The sequence below is a fragment of the Eleutherodactylus coqui genome, chromosome 1, assembly GCF_035609145.1.
Source record: "Eleutherodactylus coqui strain aEleCoq1 chromosome 1, aEleCoq1.hap1, whole genome shotgun sequence".
Classification (NCBI taxonomy): domain Eukaryota; kingdom Metazoa; phylum Chordata; class Amphibia; order Anura; family Eleutherodactylidae; genus Eleutherodactylus; species Eleutherodactylus coqui.
The window spans coordinates 256,166,215-256,189,698 of record NC_089837.1 but is presented as its reverse complement, the minus strand read 5'-3'; the positions used below and the strand labels follow the sequence as shown (position 1 = coordinate 256,189,698).

Below are 23,484 nucleotides of genomic sequence, written 5' to 3'. Positions count from 1 at the left end.
ACATCACAGCACTGCGCTCGCATACAAGCCAAGATAATGCTACCACTAATACTCATAGCAACAAAACCAAAATGTATGTTTAAAAAGCTTTCCCCTACCCCTACCAAGATCTGGCAACAGTTCTGCAGCATCACAGTTGCCGACAGACTCCCTTTAACTCAAGGTCTAAGCAGGTGATTTACAGCTCCACATCAGAAACACAGTGGTCTGACCGGACTAAACGTCAGAAGTAAAAACTACATGGTGGTCAGCCCCAACGCTAGAAACACAGCAACCAATAAGATTGTTTTCACAGCTCTTCTTTCACTCCTTACACAGCTCTATACCTGTGTAAAGGGTCAGACTCTGATTTGCAGGAATGCAGCCATCCAATAGGTGGCGCCGCAGAGGTATTGTTCCATCTTCCTTATTTGCATACAGTTCTAGTGTAAAACGCAAAGCCTCCTGGTTATTTTAATTAAACTTTTTGCTATTTGTGCGGAATGCAAGTTCAGACACACGAACATCAGGATGAACTCACCTCAATTTTTGTGCGGTAGAGAACGAGGCGTTTCAGTCCACGGAGCTTAGAAATATGGCTGAAAGTCTGAGGTGGCAGCTTATCACAAGAGGAGAGATTTAATTCCTGTAGGTTTGGGCACAACTCTGCTATGACTTCCAGACATGCTTCATTTAAGAAATGGCCACAGGCCAGCTCCAGACGCACCAGCTCACAGCCACACACTTTTAAGAGCCTGAAAATGGGGGGGAAAAAAAGGACTGTAAAGACAGCAATGTTTTGCAGATATGACAGAAGAGCAATGCGAGATTATCAATATTGTCGTAGGTGAGTAACAGACTGTGTGGCAGTCATCCTCTGTATTCCATATTACTTATAGGCACAAATCTATCTATCTATCTACATCTATCTATATCTATATAGCAGGAAATGGGACATATGTAGCTGAAGAGACACAGCGCTCAACGTTCGCTCTTTACTTTCCTCCCCATCTATGGCCTGTGCGATTTACCCTTCAGGAAAACCGGCACACTTTACCCCCTCTCTTCTACCATGTACAACCTCCCTACCTTCCTGCGTCTTTCTCTAGGACTACTTTCACACCAGCATTATGGATGAATATAGCATTTTGTCACAACCAGTAGCAGCGTGCTGTCAGATACAAGTCAGATCCAGCAAGACATCTAGCTATGTAAGCTACGTAAACTTTACAGCAGAGAAATGGTAGGATATGTTGTTCTAATGAAGAGTAGAGAGTTGCCAAGCATTGCATTTAGGAAGCAAGTCAACAATAAAAGAAAAATCAGTGCAAAAGGCATTCGTAAATGCTGCAGCTATGAAAGATCCTGTACAAAGCTGTGCATAGACTTGTATAGAAGAGCACGTACAGGACTCTGAAGAGAGTCCGATTTTAATGCTGCGTGTCAGAAGAGGACACCGCCGGATCCATGAAACTGGTGAGTAAAGAAAAAAAGTGGAGGGACTCTGAGAAAATCAAAATACATGTGAGAAAATCATAATACGTGTGTCGTAAATAGGACACTAAGAAGGAAAAAAAAATGGGACTCACCTAATGCTTGCGGGCTAACCCTAAATTAGGAGATAGACCACAAGTCTGGCTGGCGTCCCAAGAAATATGGAGGAATCTTAGAAGTACTGCAATATATACAAATCATCATTGGTTCAAGTGCCCTAAAGAAACAATAAAATCTTGCAAAGTTGTTAAAAAATATTGAAAGATAAAAAAAAAAAGGAAAAAAACATCCTTTTATACCCCCCCACCCCCCAAGAAAAAAAAAATCTAAATAGGCAACAAGAAGTATAGCTGTGTTCAAAAAAGGCTAAAATATTAAAAGATTACATTATTTCTCTTTGAATATAAAGTGATCAAAAAAGTTGTACTTAATCCAAAACTGTATCAGGGTTAAATAGCACCATAAAAGTGTATAAATTTGTCCGACAAAAAAAAAAAAAAGGCCCTCATAAGGCTATCAAAACACAGCAACGAAAAATGGCCGAGATGGGAAGGCATTAAAAGCAAGATATATGTAGCTTCAAACGTATGTCTAACGCTAATCAAAATGAGGTGTGAAGCCTCCATTGTGAATGTAGGGACAGAAGCTGACGGGAAGCACATTGTTATTTTGTTAGAAGTACAGTCATTTGCTGTGGGGTCAGCGAGGAAATAGAAGGACTAGAAAATCACTGCTAAGAGCCAACATCTTATGCAACACAGGAACCTGTGAAAGAATTAATTAGAGAAGGTGTAATGCGTAGCGTCACTGGCTCCGCCATGGAGACACTCGCACCTCCTAGACCTTCTGCTCCTCCAGACAAGCCTGACAATTGCACATTTTCAGTGCACTTCCTATATAGTTTTGACTTACAAAGCACGGCTCAGCTTGGTGTTGGAAATGACAGCACTAGTGGCGCTCATAACTATGCCAATACGTTCACAAACCCACATTTTTCTCAAGAATAATAGTAAAAGAGGACAGCCTTGAAGTGCTATTTTGCTCCAGGGATACTTTTTCTCTGAACACCTCACATTATTCCAGGATGGCATAAGATCCATTTTCCTATAGTACTAAACAACCTGACTTTCATTTACATTTGTTTGCCCAGTCAGCTATTTTATCTATTTGGCATGTGAAACCTTAACGCCTGACACTGGTTTTCATTAAGAAAACCCCAGAGCATTTACTGCACACAGGCCATACATGCAGAACAAGTATGGTTTCTGCCTCCGGTATATTAGTGCTCGGTACCAAGCAAGCATGCACCTCCATTAACCCCTTTAGTGGCATGCCCCGAATATCTCCGGGGCTTGCTGCACTGACCGTGCAGTTAAACCCCGGAAGATTTCCGTGGACAGCTCTAGTGCTGAAATATGCAGAGCACTGAGCTGTCATCTGAAATCTTCCGGGGTTTTTATTGCACTGTTGACTCATTTAAAAAACCTTCCCTGTGAGGCATGACATGGTAATAATAAACCTGCCACTGAAGGGATTAAAGCATCAGAAAGACAGCTAATGCCCCTCAGATGATGAGGACCATCAGGCTCTGTTCACATCAGCACCATGGTTCTGCTCCATCAGGTTTCCAGTTTCCATGGCAGGCATGTGGGCACAGTCTGCTGTGGCATTATGCTTCGAGTAGGAGGGCAGTTCCAAAAATGGCCATTAGGGGGGGCGTAAGAGCAGACTCCTTGAGGAAATGTCCATCAGGGAAAGGGTTGGTCCTACTTGGCTGTGTTTCCAAGACAGAAAAACCCCATGTGCTCATGAGCTAAGGGTTTATTATAGCCCACTGCGAAGCTGCTGCTGCTCCTTGTGAGAGCCGCAAGTCTGACAGGAATGGATGGCCCCTCATATAAGGGCCCTTTAACATGGGCTGATAAATCATTCAGATTCTAGTATCCAGGGAAATCTGAGGGATGGATCGCTCAGTATAAATGCATGCCCCGACTGAATGACACATGGGAATTCATTCACTTCCAGTGAACACTGAACAATGTCTCGGCCTGTGTAAACAGGCCATCATTCACTTATGAACGACTGCCTGCTTACTATGAATGAATGTGGGCGGTCCAGAATGATCCCCAGCCCGCTCAGTGTTCATTCATTGAGTGATGCTCGTTCCTCTGTAAAAGCACAGGAACGATAATTATCACTGTGCCCAACAAGTTGTTCTTTGTAAGAGGGCCGTAACACCCCAAGGCCTCTTTCACACGGGTGACAGCAATATTGCAGCTGTGTTCTGTGTGATATCACTACACTTTCTTGCAGCAATATAGCATTTTTGTCGAGCGACTTTGTAGCACTCTTTTTCCGGGATTTTCGGGGAGAGCTTGAAATACAAGCCCTACCTCAAAAATAAACCCTGGCTGCATTAAAAAAAAACAAAAAAAAACACACATCACCTAACAGGTGCTGTCCGCTTCGCCACACTTCTCCGCAGACCCAGCACACCTATTTCTAGTCTTCAGCCAGTACTCTCTGGAGGCGTTTTTTTTAATGCAGCTAAGGATCATTTTAGGGCTCAAACAGTAGTACTTCCTACTATAAAAGTTGCATCGCACCACACAAAAACTGCGTTTTCATACGATGCTATTCTTTTAAAAAGGAAGGCTCCACAGGGAAAGATGGGCTACAAAACATTGCAAATCGCGTCTGTATACAGCATGCTGCTTTTTTTTTCTCTCGCAATGTAGAATGCTACAAAACATCACTAATGTGAAGGAACCCATAGGAAAGCATGAGCTTCACATACATGTGATTTGTAGTGCTGTCGCATTGCGAGAAATTTGCATAATCTTCTCGCCCGTGTGAAAGTGGCCTAAAGGGTATGAATTATACATGTTTACTGATGATGAGTTAAGGCATTAGGCTGGGACAGTTAGTTTAACCCCTTAATGACTACCCACTACTTTTGATGGCGGCTGCATTAAAAGAATGGCGCAAGTCTCCTGTGCTCAGCTGTCAAATGACAGCCGGGCACTTGCTCTAACATAGCGGACCGAAAAAAACTTGGATCCTGGTGTTTAACCCTTTACATGCCACAGTCAGTGTGACTACAGCATGTAAAAGGCTGACAGAGGGAGGGGGCACCCTCTGTTTCCAATGGGACCCCCATAATGTGATTGCGGGGTCCCAATGTGTTGCTATGGCACCCAGAGGCATCAATATAGCCTCTGGGTCTTCCAACTACAGTGGATTATGAGGCTAAGCCTCTGGCTGAGCTTCATAGGCTTTATAATACACTGCTATACTGAAGTATAGTAGTATATTAGAAAAATGATAAAAGATGCTGATATTCAAGTCCCCTAGTAGGTCAACAATAAACAGTTAAAAAAAAAAGTTTTTATGCTGTTTTAAGTCAATGCCCCACCTCTTCCCCTTTACTATGTAAATAAATAAATAAATCCCATATGTGGTAACACGGTGTTGGTAATGACCCAAATAAAAAGGTTAGTACATTATTTAACCCACACAACGCACGTCATGAAAAAAAAAAAATACAAAAAGCATGATGAAAATAACTAATTTTGCCTAGGTTGCTTTATGAAAAAACGGAATAGAAAGTGATCAAAACATGAATAGATCAACAAATAGTGCTATTAAAGAGTACAACTCATCCTGCAACCTGACCCAAACTCAAAGCATCATAGGATAGTCAGCATGATAACTAGCAAAAGTGGAAATTATTTACATAAAATGACATTTTGTGCTGAAAATTAATCTCAGTACTAGCCACTAGATGTAACCCTTCTTTCTAACTTGCAGTCTGCCAGTAATCCAGTGAAGTCCATCTCTAGTAAGGAAAATAAGGTGCAAAAACAGGAAGTGGCGGTGGGAAATGGCACAAGCTGCCCATAGAAGACTATGGACAGGTTATAGATCTTCACTACAATTCTTGACTTTTAGAAGTTTGGAAGTGGACATTAACTGACAACATGGAAAAGGAGAGGAGCCATTTGGTGAGCTGCAACGTATGCCATATGTTTACAGACCTACCAGAGGAAAAGCTGAACTTCACCTACCAGAAATGCAAACCTGTGTCTCTACTGGAGCAAAAGGTGCATAGTCTTCAGGAGAGAATAACTACATTGAAACTTATTAAGGAAGGTAAGGATGTCCTTAACAGAGTAAAAGAAAGTCTTCAAAATGTTGAAGGAAGAGAAATGTCCAGTATACCTGCAGAAGCCGAGGAATGGAAGCATGTGACTCAAGCAGGAGGATGAGGAGTCAGCCAGCATCCATACTGCTCGGGAACCAGTAGTAGGTTCTCAAGCAGGGCGTCCTGGTATTGGTTCCTGAGAAGGAGGAGAAAGAGGTACAGCAAGAAAGGACTCTACCCATAAAGAACAGAGCAGAAGAGAAAAAGGTACAGCAAGAAATAACTCTACCCACAAAGAACTGTGTGGTAAGCACACAGTCCTCTTGAATGGAGAAAAAGAAGTGCTGTTGTGAAGAAAAGGAGAGTGCTGGTAGTGGGGAATTCCCTATTGAGAGGAAAAGAGGCCGCTGTCTGCAGACTTGACACCTCACAAGAGGTGTGCTGTCTTCCAGGTGCACAAATCAAAGATGTGCCTGATAGGCTGTCAAGACTCTTCATTCCTACAGAACACCACCCATTCTTACTAAAACATGTATGGTCAAATGACACTGCAAAAAAGGACCTTGCAACTATCTGCAGAGAGTTTGAAGACTGCGGAAAGAAGGTGAAGGAACTAGGAGTACAGGTGGTCTTCTCATCCATCCTCCCAGTGGATGGCCATAGAATAAGAAGATGGAACAGGATTCTAGGGGTGAACAACCTGTGCCGTCAGCAAAGATTTGGATTTCTAGACCATGAAGACAATTTCCTATATGATGGACTGCTTTCTAGAGACGGGTTGCACCTTACAAAAAAAAAGGTAAGCATATACTTGGTGGGCGCTTTGCTTTAATCATTAGGAGAGCTTTAAACTAGAACAATGTGGGAAGGGAAGCGAAAGGCCGGGTAAATATATACAGCTAATTCATACATTTGAGAACCTTGATATTACAAGTGGAAAGAAAGAATAAAGACACAAAATTCAGAATGAAAGTAGAGGAGCAAGAGACACTGATCACAAATTAAAATGTTATTATACAAATGCGCACAGCATGGGAAACAAACAAGGAGAATTGGAGCTCCTAACACAGGAAGAGAAATAGGACGTCATAGGTATCACAGAAACTTGGTGGAATGATACACATGATTGGAATACAAGGCTTGAAGGATACAACTTATTTATAAGAAAGCGACCTAAAAATAGGGGAGGAGGTATTGCGTTGTACGTTAGGAAAACATTCATCTCAACAGAGATTCAAGCTTCGGAGCATGGTAGTTCTGTAGAAACTGTTTGGGTAAGAATACAAGGAGAGAACAGAAAGGAAACTATTGTAGGCATTTACTATAGGCCACCTGGACAAGCAGAAGATATTGATGAACTCTTTCTACAGCAGATGGCCAAGCTCTCCAAAAAGCACAACATAGTGATTATGGGAGATTTTACCTATTCAGACATTTGTTAAGAATCTCTCTCAGGTAAAAGTAATGGATCCAACAAATTCTTATCTGCTCTTGCAGACAACTTTATCTTCCAAAAGTTCGAAGAGAAAACAAGGGATCTGCTATGTCAGACCTAATTCTTGCCAACAGGGAGGGAATTGTTGAGGAAGTAAGTGTGGCTGGGACCTTAGGAGGCGGTGATCATGCTATCCTTAAATTTTGCATAAAAAGGGGAGGAAGACCTGAGAAAACTCAGACCTCAAGGTTGGATTTCAGAAAGGCAGATATTAATGAACTCAAAGAAGATAGGAAGAATCCAATGGGTGGATGTTCTTAAGGACAGAAATGTTCAAGAAGGTTGGGAGATATTGCGAAATGAGATTCTCAAAGCACAATCGTTAACAATCCCTAGAAAAAGGAAGAATGGGAAGCATTTAAAGAAATCAGGATGGTTGAACACAGAACTTGCACACATGTTAAAAAGGAAGAAAAATATGTTTATCAAATGGAAAGAGGGGGGAATATCTAAAGAAGAATATAACGCGGTCTGCAGAAACTGTAGGGCAAGTGTTAGAAAAGCTAAAGCTAATAATGAATTGAGGCTTGCAACAGAGGCCAAAAGGATTTGGAGGGTATGTCAAAAGCAAAAGAATAGTCAAAGATGCTATTGGATGCTTACAAGATGGAAATGGTAAACTTGTTAAGAATGATGTTGGGAAGGCCGAAAAGTATGTGTTTTCTGTCAGAAAGTAGATGGAACATCAACTGATCTTCCCTGTGCCATTATGGGAATACGAGGAGCTGCAGACAAGTCTTTTTGGCTTTACCCAGAAAGAAACAAGATAGGAAGATTAAACTTTACATTTATACCACATACTCTCCACTTATGTCAACACACTTCTTACATCGGTATTCTAAGTTCTGTAAGCCTTGCAAAAAGGAAGGATTTTGGTTGTGCCTCAAACCAGTCATCCCTAGCAGCCGTGGCATCAGAAATGGTGTGAAATTTGGTACCCTTGAGGTGTTTCTTCAGGTTTGGATACAGATGATAGTCGGAGGGAGTTAGATCTGGTGAATAATGTGGGTGGTCAACCAGCTGGAGGTTTAGCTCCACCATTTTTACCGTGGTCACTTGTGCAGTGTGAGCGGAGGTGTTTTCTTGCAGGAACAAGATTCCTTTGGACAGCTTGCCGTGCCTTTTGGCCTTCAGAGCTGCCTTTAATTGGTCCAAAAGTTCAATGTAACACCTTGCAAGGTAGTCCACTGGCAGCACGCCCTCCTTATCCCAGAACACAGACGCCATCACCTTAGTGGCTGATTTTGCACCCTGAACTTCTTTGGGCAAGGAGAACCACTGTGCCTCCACTCTTTTGACTGCTCCTTGGTTTCAGGATCATACAAATAAATCCAGGTCTCATCCATAGTGACCAGCCGATCCAGGAAGTTCTTATCAGTCCGGAAACATTGAGAAATGGACCAGGAAGTTTTCACTCGCATGCTTTTCTGATCTGTTGTCGAACATTTGGGGACCCACATTGCAGATAGCTTCTTCATGTTCAAATATTCATGGATAATGACACAAACATGTTCACGAGAAATCCCCATGATGTCTGCTATTCCTTTAGCTGAAATTCGCCGATTCTCCAGTATGAGGTTGTGCACAGCATCGACGATCTCCAGAACAATCACCTCTCTCCGTCGTCTAAGACATTCCTCATCATTGGTGCTGAAGTGGCCAGTTTTAAATTTGGCAACCCAGTTCTTAACTAGAGAATATGAAGGGCATTGATCCCCCAATGTCTGCGACATATCACCATGAATATACTTCGTGGACCTTCCTTGCAGAAACAAGAATTTTATCACTCCTCTGCTCTCATTTGCTGTGAATATCGCCTTAGACTCCGCCATTTTGTTTTCCGGCGTGCCTAGATCACTGTTGCCATAAGTTAAAAACACAACATTTTAAAAACATATACTAGACACATAAGGTTTTCATGTGATGTAACATTCGTTACCATAGAAACAAAAAAAGAACACAAAGCCAAAGACTTATCAGCACCCTTCTCGTAAAAGAATGCAGGCCCTCTATAAGCAGTGGGATAGTGAGGGAATATGTCAGGACAGTGTCCGGGATATGGGGGTCCCTGAGATATCCCGCAACCCCTGTCCCTGCCTACTTGCCCCCCTGGGCTACCCCCCAGGGCGACAACTGGGCGACGGTCCCTACCCTCACTAGGGAAGCGGGACACGGGAGACAAACAGACACTGAGACAAGCAACGGTAGAATGGTCAGACAATCCGGGTAGGCAACAAGAGGGTACGCAGTACGGAGGGGTCAGGCAAAAACGTAGTCAAGTCCAAAAGCAGGTGTCAGAAAAGCCGAGGTCACAAGAGCAGTCAGGATAAACGCGGGTGCAGCTGGAGAACCAAACTAACACTGGCAAGGCCTGAGAGGAAAACACACCTATTTAAATGCTGTCAGCGCTCCCGCCCCAGAAGCTGATTGGGGCGGGGAGCCTGACAGCAGCAGGGCTAATCAGGGCGGTGCTGGGGGCACGCCCCCAGTCTCACTGCACAGACAGTTACCAGGGAAGCCAGCCTGGTAGTCAAGCGACTAGAAGCACCAGCTGCCTCCCTAGCAACCCGGCGGCGACCAGTCTTACAGCGGCCCGGGGAGATCACAAGAACCGGGGTACCTCTGCGCCGTGCTCCTGTACCCCGGGTGGCCGGACCGGTGGTGCGGGCACGGCGGCCCCGCGAGTTGCCGGTTCTGACAGTACCCCCCCTTCTACGGGGGGACACCGGACCCCCATGGCCAGGTGCGGGCTTAAGCGGGAAAGCCCTGTGGAATGCCTGGACTAGGCGTGGCGCATGCACGTCCCTGGCAGGGACCCACGTCCTATCCTCAGGGCCAAATCCTCTCCAGTGGACCAGGTACTGCAGCCCACCTCTAACCCGTCGGGCATCCACAAGCCTTTCTACTTCATACTCCAGTTCCCCCTGTACCAGAGAGGGAGGAGGCGGGTTCTGGGTGGGGAGAACTGGAGTCACATACTTCTTAAGCAAGTTCTTGTGAAAAACCTTGTGGACCTTCCAGGGGTCAGGAAGTGCCAACTTATATGACACCGGGTTGATAACCTGAGAAACCGTAAATGGGCCAATGAACCGAGGAGCAAGTTTCAGGGAGGGAACCTTAAGTCTCAGATTCTTAGATGATAATAAAACCTGCTCCCCGACCACAAAAGGTGCAGAGATAGTACGTCTTTTATTTGCGTATTTACGCAGTTTCTCTTGGGAACCCTGAAGGTTCTTACGAACCTGGGCCCAAACTGTGCACAGTTCTTCGGCGGATATGTCGGCGGCCGGATTGTTCGAGACCAAAGGAGTAGAAAGCGAGAACCGGGGATGGAACCCATAGTTACAAAAAAAAGGTGACAGTTGGGTCGACGAGTTACCATGGTTGTTAATAGCAAATTCGGCGAGAGGTAAGTAGTTGGCCCACTGATGCTGGTTATCAGAGACAAACAGTCGCAGATACTGGATAAGTTCTTGGTTCATCCGTTCCGTTTGTCCGTTACTCTCGGGATGGAAAGCGGAGGAAAAGGACAAATTAACGTTTAGATTTTTACAGAAGGCTCGCCAGAAGCGAGCGACGAACTGAACCCCTCTATCAGACACAATATCCTCGGGGATCCCATGTAACCGAACAATCTCCTTGATGAACATCTCAGACAAAAGTTTGGCGTTAGGCAACTTGCCAAGTGGAACAAAATGAGACATTTTGGAGAAACGGTCAACTATTACCCAAATGACCGTATTCCCCAGCGAGGATGGCAGATCAGTAATAAAATCCATGGACAAATGGGACCATGGCCTGGACGGAATGGGCAAGGGCAGAAGAGGCCCCTCAGGACGTCTCCTGAGGTTCTTCCCCCTTGCGCAAACCGGGCACGCGGACACAAATACCCGTACATCCTTGGCCATGTGCGGCCACCAATAGAGTCTGGCCGCTAACTCCAGAGTACCCCTGATACCGGGGTGTCCAGCTAGGACTGAAGCATGTGTCTCCTCTAACACTTTCAATCTCAGTGACAACGGGACAAATAATTTGCCTTCCGGAAGGGCTTCAGGAGCAGATTGTTGAGCGGCGTGAATGAGAGGTGAAAGGTCGGAGGAGACAGCAGCGAGGACCACCCCAGGGGAGAGAATGCTCTCAGGCTCCGGCTCGGAAGGTTCCGGAGAACCAAAACTCCTAGACAGGGCATCAGCCTTGACATTCTTAGAACCGGGTCTATAGGTAACAACAAAATTGAACCGAGAGAAAAACAAGGCCCAGCGGGCTTGCCGAGCATTTAACCTCTTAGCGGAATCTAGATAAGTGAGGTTTTTATGGTCAGTGAGTACCGTAATCTGGTGATGGGCTCCTTCCAAAAAATGCCTCCACTCTTCGAAAGCCCACTTAATCGCCAGCAATTCCCGGTTGCCTATATCATAGTTCCGTTCGGTGGACGAAAACTTCCTAGAAAAATAGGCACACGGTCTAAGGTTGGTGAGAGTGGAGGGACCTTGGGACAGTACCGCTCCCACACCAAACTCAGAGGCATCTACCTCCACCACAAAAGGACTGGACAGGTCCGGTTGTACTAGGACAGGTGCAGACGAGAACGCCGCCTTTAGGGTATTGAAGGCCCTCAGAGCCTCAGAAGACCAGGTCCTCACATCTGCCCCCTTTCTGGTGAGGTCCGTTAGAGGTTTAGCCACCACGGAGAAGTCTTTAATGAATTTGCGATAGTAGTTGGCGAAGCCGAGGAAGCGTTGAAGGGCTTTCAACGACCCTGGCTGGGCCCACTCCGTGATGGCCTTCACCTTTTCAGGATCCATCTGGAAGTCGCATGGCGTGATGATATACCCCAAAAATGATATCTTTTGTACCCCGAAAACACATTTCTCGAGTTTAGCAAACAGCTTGTTATGTCTGAGTCGAGCTAGCACAGTCTGAACGTGAGTATGGTGACTCGGCAAGTCGGAGGAAAAAATCAAAATGTCGTCTAGATATACAACCACGAACACCCCCATGATATCCTGAAACACTGAGTTCATGTACCCCTGAAAAATGGCGGGGGCGTTACACAATCCAAAAGGCATAACTAGGTATTCAAAATGCCCGAGGGGCGTATTGAAGGCGGTTTTCCACTCATCCCCCTCCCGAATGCGGATGAGGTTGTATGCTCCCCTGAGATCAAGTTTAGAAAACCATCGGGCACCAGCGACCTGGTTGAGGAGGTCAGGAATGAGTGGAAGAGCATACTGGTTTCGGACTGTGATTTTATTTAGCTCTCTATAGTCAATACAGGGCCGGAGACCCCCATCCTTCTTCTCAACGAAGAAAAACCCGGCACCCACCGGGGATTCTGAGGGCCGGATGTGCCCCTTGGCCAGGCTGTCCTGGATGTAGTCCCTCATGGATTCTCTCTCTGGAACCGTAACGTTATAAATGCGGCCCTTAGGAAGTTTGGCCCCAGGAATCAAGTCTATTTTACAGTCCCATTCCCTATGAGGGGGCAGAGCTTCAGATAATTGTTTGGAGAACACGTCAGAAAACTCGGAGAGGTATTCTGGTAGGGAGCTCCCCTCGCAGGTGGAGATTCCCACCTTCACCGCACAAAGGTGGTTGGCACAGCGGGGACCCCACTTTACCAGTTCCAACGTGTCCCAATTTACTACCGGGTTGTGCTCCCGGAGCCAGGGGAGGCCTAGGACGACGTCCACAGACAAATCTCTCATCACTAGAAAGGTGCAGGTTTCCACGTGTAAGGCTCCTATAGTAAACCTTACTTCAGGGGTCACCAGATTAACCACCCCTGCTTGCAAAGGAGTGGAGTCCACTCCTGAAACCAGAATCGGAGTTTCTAAACGTAACAAAACCCCGGACAGTTGAGCAACGAAATTAAAGTTAACGAAATTAGCCGCAGCCCCCGAATCAACAAAGGCTTGCCCAGTACGGTGGAAAGCATGAAATTCTAGGGTGCAAGGCACTAACATTTTGGACAACACAGGGAGTACCTTGGCTCCTAGACAGTCCCCCCGATAACTGCCTAGGAGCGGGAGTTCTTCCTGCCGTGGCTTCTTAGCGCAGGTAGCAATGCGGTGACCCGGCTCCCCACAGTAGAAGCAGAGGTTCTTCTTCAGGCGGTGTTCCCGTCGTTGCTCGGGGTTCACGGCTCCCAGCTCCATGGCCTCGGTGGTGGGAGGGTAAAAGGTCGGGTCAGTCGAAGAAGTAGACGTGGGGAGTGGGGTGGTCCGAGCGGCGTGTCTGGCCCTCAAACGTCGGTCGGCTCGAATAGCCAGCGACATGGCTTGCTCCAGGGTTTTAGGCTCTGGGTGGGCCACAAGTAGGTCCTTGAGACCCTCAGACAGACCGGTCAAAAATAAGTCTTTTAGGGCGGCATCGTTCCACCGGGATTCCGTACAATGTTGACGGAATTGGGAACAGTAGTCCTCCGCCATCTTACAACCTTGGCGCAGGGCCAGAAGTTTGGAGACTGCGTAGCCCGCCCGGTCGGGTTCGTCATAAATTTGACCCAGGGCGAAAAAAAAGGCGTCAAGGGATAGTCGGGCTGGAGAGCCAGCTGGTAGCGAGAAAGCCCAATTCTGGGGCTCTCCCCTCAGGCGGGTAATTACGATTCCCACTTTCTGGTATTCAGTACCAGAGGAGTGGGGGCGGAGATCAAAGTAGAGCTTGCAGCTCTCTCTAAATGCAAAAAACTGATCTCTCTCTCCGGAGAAGCAATCCGGAAGCGTGGCTCGAGGTTCTGACATCGTTCCTGGAGCGGACGAGGGCTGCATGGGGCCTGCAGCTGCCACTTGTTCCCGTGGCTGCAAGCGGGCTGTTAGGTCCTGGGCAAGGGTCGTAAGGACCTGGACCTGGTTCGCTACAGCCGCCACGGCCTCCATCGAGGGGCTCAAAGTTGCCGGGCGGATGCAAGGGTCTGACCTTAGTTCGGCCAGTGTTACTGTCAGGACAGTGTCCGGGATATGGGGGTCCCTGAGATATCCCGCAACCCCTGTCCCTGCCTACTTGCCCCCCTGGGCTACCCCCCAGGGCGACAACTGGGCGACGGTCCCTACCCTCACTAGGGAAGCGGGACACGGGAGACAAACAGACACTGAGACAAGCAACGGTAGAATGGTCAGACAATCCGGGTAGGCAACAAGAGGGTACGCAGTACGGAGGGGTCAGGCAAAAACGTAGTCAAGTCCAAAAGCAGGTGTCAGAAAAGCCGAGGTCACAAGAGCAGTCAGGATAAACGCGGGTGCAGCTGGAGAACCAAACTAACACTGGCAAGGCCTGAGAGGAAAACACACCTATTTAAATGCTGTCAGCGCTCCCGCCCCAGAAGCTGATTGGGGCGGGGAGCCTGACAGCAGCAGGGCTAATCAGGGCGGTGCTGGGGGCACGCCCCCAGTCTCACTGCACAGACAGTTACCAGGGAAGCCAGCCTGGTAGTCAAGCGACTAGAAGCACCAGCTGCCTCCCTAGCAACCCGGCGGCGACCAGTCTTACAGCGGCCCGGGGAGATCACAAGAACCGGGGTACCTCTGCGCCGTGCTCCTGTACCCCGGGTGGCCGGACCGGTGGTGCGGGCACGGCGGCCCCGCGAGTTGCCGGTTCTGACAGAATACTTAGCTAACTTAATGAACTCAAGGTCCACATGAATGACATCCTAGGTTACTAAAGGAAGCAGTGGAGGTAATTGCTGAACCACTCGCCATAATCTTTGAAAATACCTGTAAAAGAGGTCCCAGAAGATTTGAAAAGGGCAAATGTTATCCCTATCTTCAAGAAAGGGAATAAGGTGGATCCAGGAAGCTACAAGCCTGTGAGCCTGACTTCTATACTGGGAAAGATCTTTGAACAAATTATTGAACAGCATGTATGCAAGCACTTGGATAAAAATGTAGTAATTAACCAGAGCCAGCATGAGTTTGTGACAAACAAGTCATGTCAGACAAATGTAATTTCCTTCTATGACAGAATCACCGACTGGGTTGATCAGGGAAATGCAGTGGATGTAGTATATCTTGTTTTTAGTAAAGCATTTGACAAAGTATCTCATACCATAATTATTGAGAAAATGACCAAATATGGTATTGACAAGGCAACTGTTAAGTGGATTCACAACTGATTGAGTGATCGTACTCAAAGAGTGGTCATAAAGGCTAAACATCCAAGTGGAAGAATGTATCAAGTGGGGTACCACAAGGCTCTGTCCTAGGCCCAGTGTTGTTCAACATTTTTATAAATGATCTGGAGGAGGGAACTGATGGGAAACTGATCAAGATTGCCGATGACACAAAGCTAGGAGGGATAGCTAACACTAGGGAAGAGAGAGAGAGTATTCAAAAAGATCTAGAGAAGCTTGAACAATGGGCGGCGACTAACAGAATGGTATTTAATAAGGAGAAATGCAAAGTCCTACATCTGGGCAAAAAAAATGAAAAAAACACAAACAGAATGGGATGAATTGGGCTAAGCAGCAGCACAAGTGAAAAAGACTTGGGTATACTAATAAATCATAGACTGAACATGAGTCAACAATGTGATGCAGCAGCCAAAAAGGGAAACACAATTCTGGGATGTATTAAGAGAAGCATAGAGTCTAGATCACGTGAGGTAATTATCCCCTCTACTCTTCCTTAGTCAGACCTCATCTGGAATATGGTGTCCTGCTTTGGGCACCCCACTTTAAAGAAAAAAAAAAAAAGACATAGACAAACTAGAGCAAGTTCAGAGAAGAGTTACCAAGATGGTGAGTGGTCTGCAAATCATATCCTATGAGGAATGTTTAAAGGATCTGGGAATGTTTAGCTTGCAAAAAAGAAGGCTGAGAGGAGACTTTATAGCTGTCTACAAATATCTGAAGGGCTGTCACAGTGCAGGGGGATCAGCCCTATTCTCATTTGCACAAGGAAAGGCTAGAAGTAATGGGATGAAACTAAAAGGGAGGAGACACAGATTAGATATTAGAAAAAACTTTCTGACAGTGAGGGTGATCAATGAGTGGAACAGGTTACCGCGAGAGTTGGTGAGTTCTCCTTCAATGGAAGTCTTCAAACAAAGGCTGGACAAATATCTGTCTGGGATGATTTACTAAATCCTGCACTGAGCAGGGGGTTGGATCCGATGACCCTAGAGGTCCCTTCCACCTCTACTATTCTATGATTCTATGACTTCCACAGATGTGCCTGCAGCTAGCTGAGAATGAGAGAGACACAGCTTGTAGAGGAAAAAATGGTAATACATGCAGGATATAAGACATATAATCACCAGAAATAGTGTTATTCATCATGTGCACACATGAAGATCCCAAAATGACTGAAGCAGTGGTGCGCATGTATGAGCCCAGCTCCATTTATTTCAGTGGAACTTCCAAAGATAGCCAAACACAAGAAGTCGGCAGTCCCGTTGAAGCGAATGCTTGAACGCCGCTCTATTCATACGTATAGGATCTTCGGGATCCCCATTCTCGGGATCGCTACTGGTCACAGCAGTTGGATCCCCACCATTCAAAAGGCTATCAACTATCCTGCTGACAGGGGATAATTTTTAATCTTGGCACAACCCCTTTAAACACTTTTAGTGTTGATTTATCAGAAGGTTTCTTTTTCTTCCTAGTTATGAACTTATTAAATACAATTTTTGAAGACAAACGTGTACATCTTACAGTTGCACTTGTGACTGGAAATAGCCCATCAGAAATGTGGCACTTGTGAGAAATACCATTTTAATGCAATTAAACCAGAAAACTGGGATAATTGTATTAGTAAGTCTCCCTCGTAATATTTTCTAGTTGATACTGTTTAAAAAGAAATCCTGTAATACAGCTGGGTATATATTTATGCCAAATTACATATAGCTCACCAATAAATAACATCATCAATAAGTTAAATTACCTTCAGCCTAGCCTCTGGATATTTACATGCCCGAAGCAGTATACTGTGTATGCACACTGCAAATCTACTGGAAAAATGTATGTCAAATTATTTAGCTAGAGGATGAGGGGATTTGAAAATAGCAAGGTGGTTAAACTTTTACAAAATCTTCTAGAAAGGCTATTAAATTATAAATCGCTGTTACACATTTTGTTAAGAGTGATGTGATTTTTAATTATTATGTCATTGCCTCTGGCTGAGTCCAGGAGCTTTGCCAAGGATACAGGCTTGGAATGATGCTGTACTCTAAACAGTCATTCAAGCAAATTTGGTGTCTGCAGAAAACTACTAAAAAACGTACCCAGCCTTTTTTCATACAGCCCAGAGGGTTTAATTAAATGAGATGAATGATATTTCCTACATAGTTGCCTGAAACGGTTAACAAGATCTTTTGTGACCAATTAGCCACTTGTTGTAAATGCACATATGTGAAACAGAATATAGCTATATTTAGGATTAAACTGAAAAACAAAATTAAGGGCCTAATAATGAAAAGAGGCCCGGAGAATGGGGGTGAGGCAGTGGGGAGGAATCTGCTGCCTAACTACTTTAGGACCAGAAGGCTTACCAATTAATTTTTTTGTTTTTTCATCCTCGCCTTCCAAGAGCCATAACTTTTTAATTTTTCCATTGATATACCCGTATGAGAATTATATTTTGTGGTCATAGTTGTATTTTTTAATGGAAGCATTTTTGTACCAATGTTTAACACCTTGAGTGGCGGGTTTCTTCCCACCCTGTCGTGCCCACCAGGGCAGGTTTTTTAAATAGTCTAATCATTTAATTTCAACTAATTTTGAAGTTCCGTTCCAAGAGCCATTACTTTTTTATTTTTCCATTGACACAGCCATATGAGGGCTTGTTTATTGCGGGACAAGTTGTATTTTTTGATGCCATCATTTTCGGGTATACACAATGTATTGCATAACGTTTGTAAAAAAATTTGTAGGGAGATTGGGGGAAAAAAAGAAATTCTGCCATTTGCTTTTTAGATTTCATTTTTACGGCGTTCAGCGTGCAAAATAAATAATGTGATAACGGAGTCAGCATGATTCCGGCGATACCAAGTTTACATAGTTTTTTTATGTTTTGTTATTTTTGTATTTAAAACATTTTTTCTCTTAAAGGTTTGCTTTTGTGTCGCCACATTCCAAGAGCCGTATTAATTTTATTTTTCCATTGCCAGCACTCTAGAAGGCCTTGTTTTTTGCGGGATGAACTTCAGTCTTCATTCATCTAATTTTTAGGAACATGTAAAATTTTAATCGCTTTTTATTACATTTTTTCTAGTGACAAGATTAATAAAATCTGTAATTCTGGCATGTTTTTAATTTTTATTTTTCACTGAATTCTCTGAGCAGCATAAATAGTAAATTTATATTAAAGTAATTCTACAGGCCAGTACGATTATGCCAATACAAAATTATAATAGTTAAAAGAAAAATACATATTTGGTATCGCCGCGTCCGTAAAAGTCCGATCTATTGAAATAGTGCATTATTTACCCCACACGGTGAACGTTGTCTGAAACAAAAATAAAGAAATGCACTTTTTCAGTCACCCTGTCTCCCAGAAAAAATGCAATAAAAAGCGATCAAAAAGGCATATATATTCTGCACTAACGTAAACTACAGGACATCCCGCAAAAAATGAGCCCTTGCTCAACTATGTAGACGGAAAAATAAACAAGTTATGGCGCGCAGAAGATGCAGGAGAGAATAATTTAAAAAAATTAAATGTCTTTGAAAAAAAATACAAGTATTACAGCGGAAAAAACCCCCCCAAATATATAAGTTTGGTATCGTAGTAATCATATTGACCCATAGAATAAAGTTATCATGTCGTTTTTGTTGCAGTTTGTGTGCTGTAGAAACAAAACGCACTGAAAGATGGTGGAATGTCATTTTTTTTTCATTTTACTCCACTTAGAATTTTGTAAATGTTTTTTAGTACATTATATGGTACTTTAAATAGTACCATTAAAAAATACAACTCGCCCCACAAAAACAAGTCCTCATACAGCGACGCCGATGGAGAAATAAAAGGAGTTATGATTTTTAAAGCGGGGGGAGATAAAAAAGAAAAGGCAAAAAAAAAGGGGGCTGCGTCATTAAGGGGTTAAATAATGCACCAACTTCCTTCTCTGGGTCATTACGATGCAGGGATACCACATATGTAGCTTTGCTTTTGATTTTTTTACAAAGTAAAGGGAGAAAAGTGTTTTTAGTATCATTTTCTTAATTTTTTAAACTTTTTGTCGAGACCCATCACGACCCCCTGATCACATTCTGGGGGTCCGATGGTGACAGCCCTTTACATGCTGCAGTCGCATAGACAACGGCATGTAAAGGGTTAACATAGCAGAGATCGGAGGCTTTCTCTATTCTCTGCTGAGTAAGAGCTGATGCTGGCTATCCTCTGACAGCCAAGCACCAGCTCTCCCTGGCACAGAGACCATGGCTGGCTTCTGACAAGCCCATGGTCTCCATGGCAACCAGTAAACAAAGCAGTGCAGGAGTTTGAAAATAGAAGCAGGAAGTTGCCAACAGATTAGAAATATATTTCTGTTCCTTTTGTCAAAGTCCTGCACTAATCTGTGTGGGTCTATGCAAGTAGAGCACACTGCCACAGCTTATGGCAATGTGCTTTGCAGGTCCCATAGTAAAACATAGCCTGGAAATCTTCCGGGCTATATCGCTATGGGCAGTGGAGCTCGTCCCGGAAAATTTCTGGGTGTGCCATTCAAGGGGTTAAATGCGGAAAAATATTTTTTTAAAAAAGGCAAAAATGCACTTTTGTTCGGTTTACGTTAATTCTACGAATTAGTATAATTAGTGATACCAAATTTATATATTTCTTTAACCCCTTAAGGACCAGATTATTTTTAGGGATTTTACACGTGGTGGCTTTACTGCCCTATTTTTTTTCTTCAGCCAACAACATTTTCTTGCTGAGTGTTTGAATCTGTGACATATAGGGCTATTTATTTAAATATCTTTTTTCACTGACTATTTTTCTATTATTTTAGTTCTGTTAGCCGTTTAGTCGTTCACGACCCTCCGCAACTCTAAAGGCGAGCTCCCTCCATGTTTTTCGGTTTGGCACTGCTTCTTTCAGTTGTGTCATATCCATGCCAGTACCAGCTCTGATAGTATCAGCCATCGTGTCCTTTGGTGGCCAGATCTTCTTTTGCCACTGATCTGTCCAAGCATTTTTTTAATTTTTTAGTTGTATTTTACTAAATGAGTAAATTTACACTAAAATAAAGTACAGGAATGGGTTCCTCATTTAGTTTCGGACGTTTTGATATATAATATTGATAGTGTAGGATTACGGGGCGCATATAGCAATGGTTTTGATTGACGTCAGCGATGGGTCAGTTTCTTTTTATGGGTATATTTTTATTTTATTCTGTAATTTTTTTAACTTATTTTTGTAACTTTTTTTTTACCATCTATGTCCCCATGACGTCATGCAAGACCTCTGAGGGACATTCACAATTGCACTATTGGAATACTCGGGAAAGGAGAAGGCAGAAGCATTTAAAAACCCTTCTTCTCTGGGTCCTCTGCTGTGCCTGACAACTGAGAACTCGACCAGCTCCTGCTTGAATGCAGGAGCAGGGGCATTAATCCCGTACATCTGCTATCGGTGGGGATTAAAGCCCATGACCTAACTCCATACATTTACCACGCTTGGTCCTTAAGGCGCTAATGTTTTTCTATTATTAAGAAGTCAATTTGTTTAAAACAAAAACTGCTTTTCATCAATATATACTGATACCTGTAAATTTCTTATTTTTTCCTTGTCAATAGGGCTGTGCGATGGCTCATTTTTATTATTACCATCTTGGAGTACATACATTTTTTTTTAAATCACTTTTTATTTAAATTTTTTGGGAGCTGGGATTACAACATTCCTTTTTTTTTAAAACTTGAAAAGGGGATGTTTTGAACTTTAAAAAAATTCTTTTAATTTAAAAAAAACAAACAAAAAGTTACATATTTTTATTTTTACACGTGAACTTGTGATCATTTGATTGCTCGTACTATATACTGCAATACTGAAGTACCATATACTGATTTTCGATGTTGAGTTTCAAGCTCTACCACGGTCAGGACTTGACAGGCATGTATGTGTGGCAGTCCTGGAAGCCTTTAGTAGGCCTTGGGTTGCCATGCTAGCCCATCAGCACCCCCTCTGATCACACTGCAGAGGATACTAATAGGATGGTGTCCCCACCACGCCCTCCTGCAGATTGTTTAGTAATGCGAATAGCTAACGCTAACCGCAGGACATTTCTTTAGGACCTCAGGACATTTCTAGCCATTCGGTGGACCAAAGTGGTTAAAGGGCTTGTCTAACCTCTAGAGGTTTTGCTGCAGCAAGCAGAAAGCTTCATAAATTGGCCTGCATTGGTACTGCACACTGAGTTGTATTGAAGTATCAACCTGGGCCATTGTGTACTGTACGGAGCTTTCTGCTTCCTGCAGCACAACCGCTAAAGGTGGGACAACCGTTTTAACCTGAAATGTCTTAGTAGTAGAGAATCACAGAGCAGAGAACCTGGCACCTCAGGAATAGATTTTTAAAGTGGAGGCGAAATATGTGTTATGTATAAGTAACTATGCTTAGCACAGAATATTGTAGATATTGTGTGACTGCTTTTACTTCTGCTGCATTAAAAGGGACATAACTAAAAGCATGTATCACCTAACCACTGAAAGAAAAAAAGATCAGCTAGAAGCCCCACTGATCAGTACATTTAGGAACCCCAGTCGTAGTTATTCCCAGCCGCCACATGCATGGCTAAGAGGAGTTTGAATGGAGTGGCAGTCAAGCATACATCCTACTGCTCCATTTGAAGTATATTGCACTGATGAAAAGGGCCGATCTGCCATTTGTCACTTACCCTCTGGATAGGTGATAAATGCCTTTGGTTGCAGTACCTCTTTCAGGGCCCTTTTGTATCAAGCTTACATCTGTCCTTCTGTATGCCTTTTGAGATGAAAAGGAGGAACAAATTCTGGCCAAAGGGAGAGGAAGCATGTTCCCTGAAGAAATATTATGGAAATTCTACCCACCCCTGCAAAAGATTTTTTTATCCTCCTCTTGATCCAAAAAAGCACAGAAGAGAATGGATCTTGCGCATATACTAGAAAAGAAATCAGGCAAAAGTCATTGGCCCAATTTACTAAGCAAAGTGCGCCAAAATATTTAACAGACATGACCTGTGTTTTAGGAGCGGTTCACCTCACATTTTAGCCATCCAATAACTGCTTGACGCATCCCTGTTTTTCGCTTCTTTTTAACTTTAATTACCTTTCTTTTTTTTTTTTAAATAAAACTTTTTAGTCCCCATTAAGAAATTGAACCCGCAATCGTTTTATGACTCATACAGTATAATGCAATGCCAAGGTATTGCATTATACGTTTTGAAGGCAGTCTATCAAGCCATGCCACAAGCATGACCTTCAGAAGGCCCTAGGCTGCCATGGGAACTAAACAGCATTTCACGATCTCATTGCAGGGATGCCATTTGCAACCCCCAAATGATTAACAGCAATCACCAACATTCAGGCTGAATGCGCTTGTTGCAGGCGGTTGTCAGCTGTCAAAGACAGCCAGCTTTCCATCTTGCTCAATACAAACCCCATACGCTCTTGATGCAAAAAATAATAAAATGTATTGTTTGACATACCAACAGGCTAGAATTGACTAGAATATTCAAAAGTGCATACATTTGACTACATTTCACCACCTTTATGTTTGTGCATATTTTTTCTTTGTAGGACAGAAAAATAGGCATGAACATAAAAAATGTAATGCTTTACATTTCCATATGTTTAAGAGGCATATGTTTTTTTTTTTCAATGAAAAAAATCAACTTTAAATAAAAAGACTTTTCAGCAAAAAATGTATACTTCAAAAAAAAAAGAGACAAAAATAGCCATGCATTTGTTTTAAAAAAAAACATGGGTATGCTTAAATTGGCATACAGATTTTTTCATTAAAGTTTAATGTATATGCTAAGCATACATTAAAACATGACGTGAACCGCTCTTTAGAAGCATTTAGCACCTTACTAGACAGTTTTGAAAAGTAGCTAGAAAAGGGATATGGCTAAGACAAGTTGTAAAACATGCCACATTTATCATACAGTGGTCTAAGGCCAGCCAGCCAAGAGGTAGCGTAAAGAAAGGAAGAGCGTGTAACATGTGTCTATCACACAGCATACACCACTGTGGCATCTTCTGCTGCACACGGGGGACGATTTGCAGCCGGCATTCCTGCCCCCAAACTCGCATCACTTGGTTTAAGTTTTGAAGTGGGTTTTATCCCGTATTCCTGTGCGGAATTCACCATCTCATGAGCAGAGGTGAATTCCGCAGCGGAAACGGCAATAAAAATTGTCATGCTGCGGAATTGAATTCCGCACAACATGTCAATTTCCA

The 23,484-nt window shown here is 43.7% G+C and overlaps 1 protein-coding gene across 1 annotated transcript in view; it reads right to left on the bottom strand.

Annotated features, from left to right (window-relative positions):
* FBXL4 (F-box and leucine rich repeat protein 4) overlaps positions 1-23,484 on the bottom strand; it is a 67,612-nt gene that overhangs the window by 13,076 nt on the left and 31,052 nt on the right. Inside the window, exon 5 of the mRNA XM_066608157.1 lies at positions 521-734. Within this exon, the coding sequence (XP_066464254.1) occupies positions 521-734 (214 nt within the window). The remainder of the gene's footprint in view (positions 1-520; positions 735-23,484) is intronic.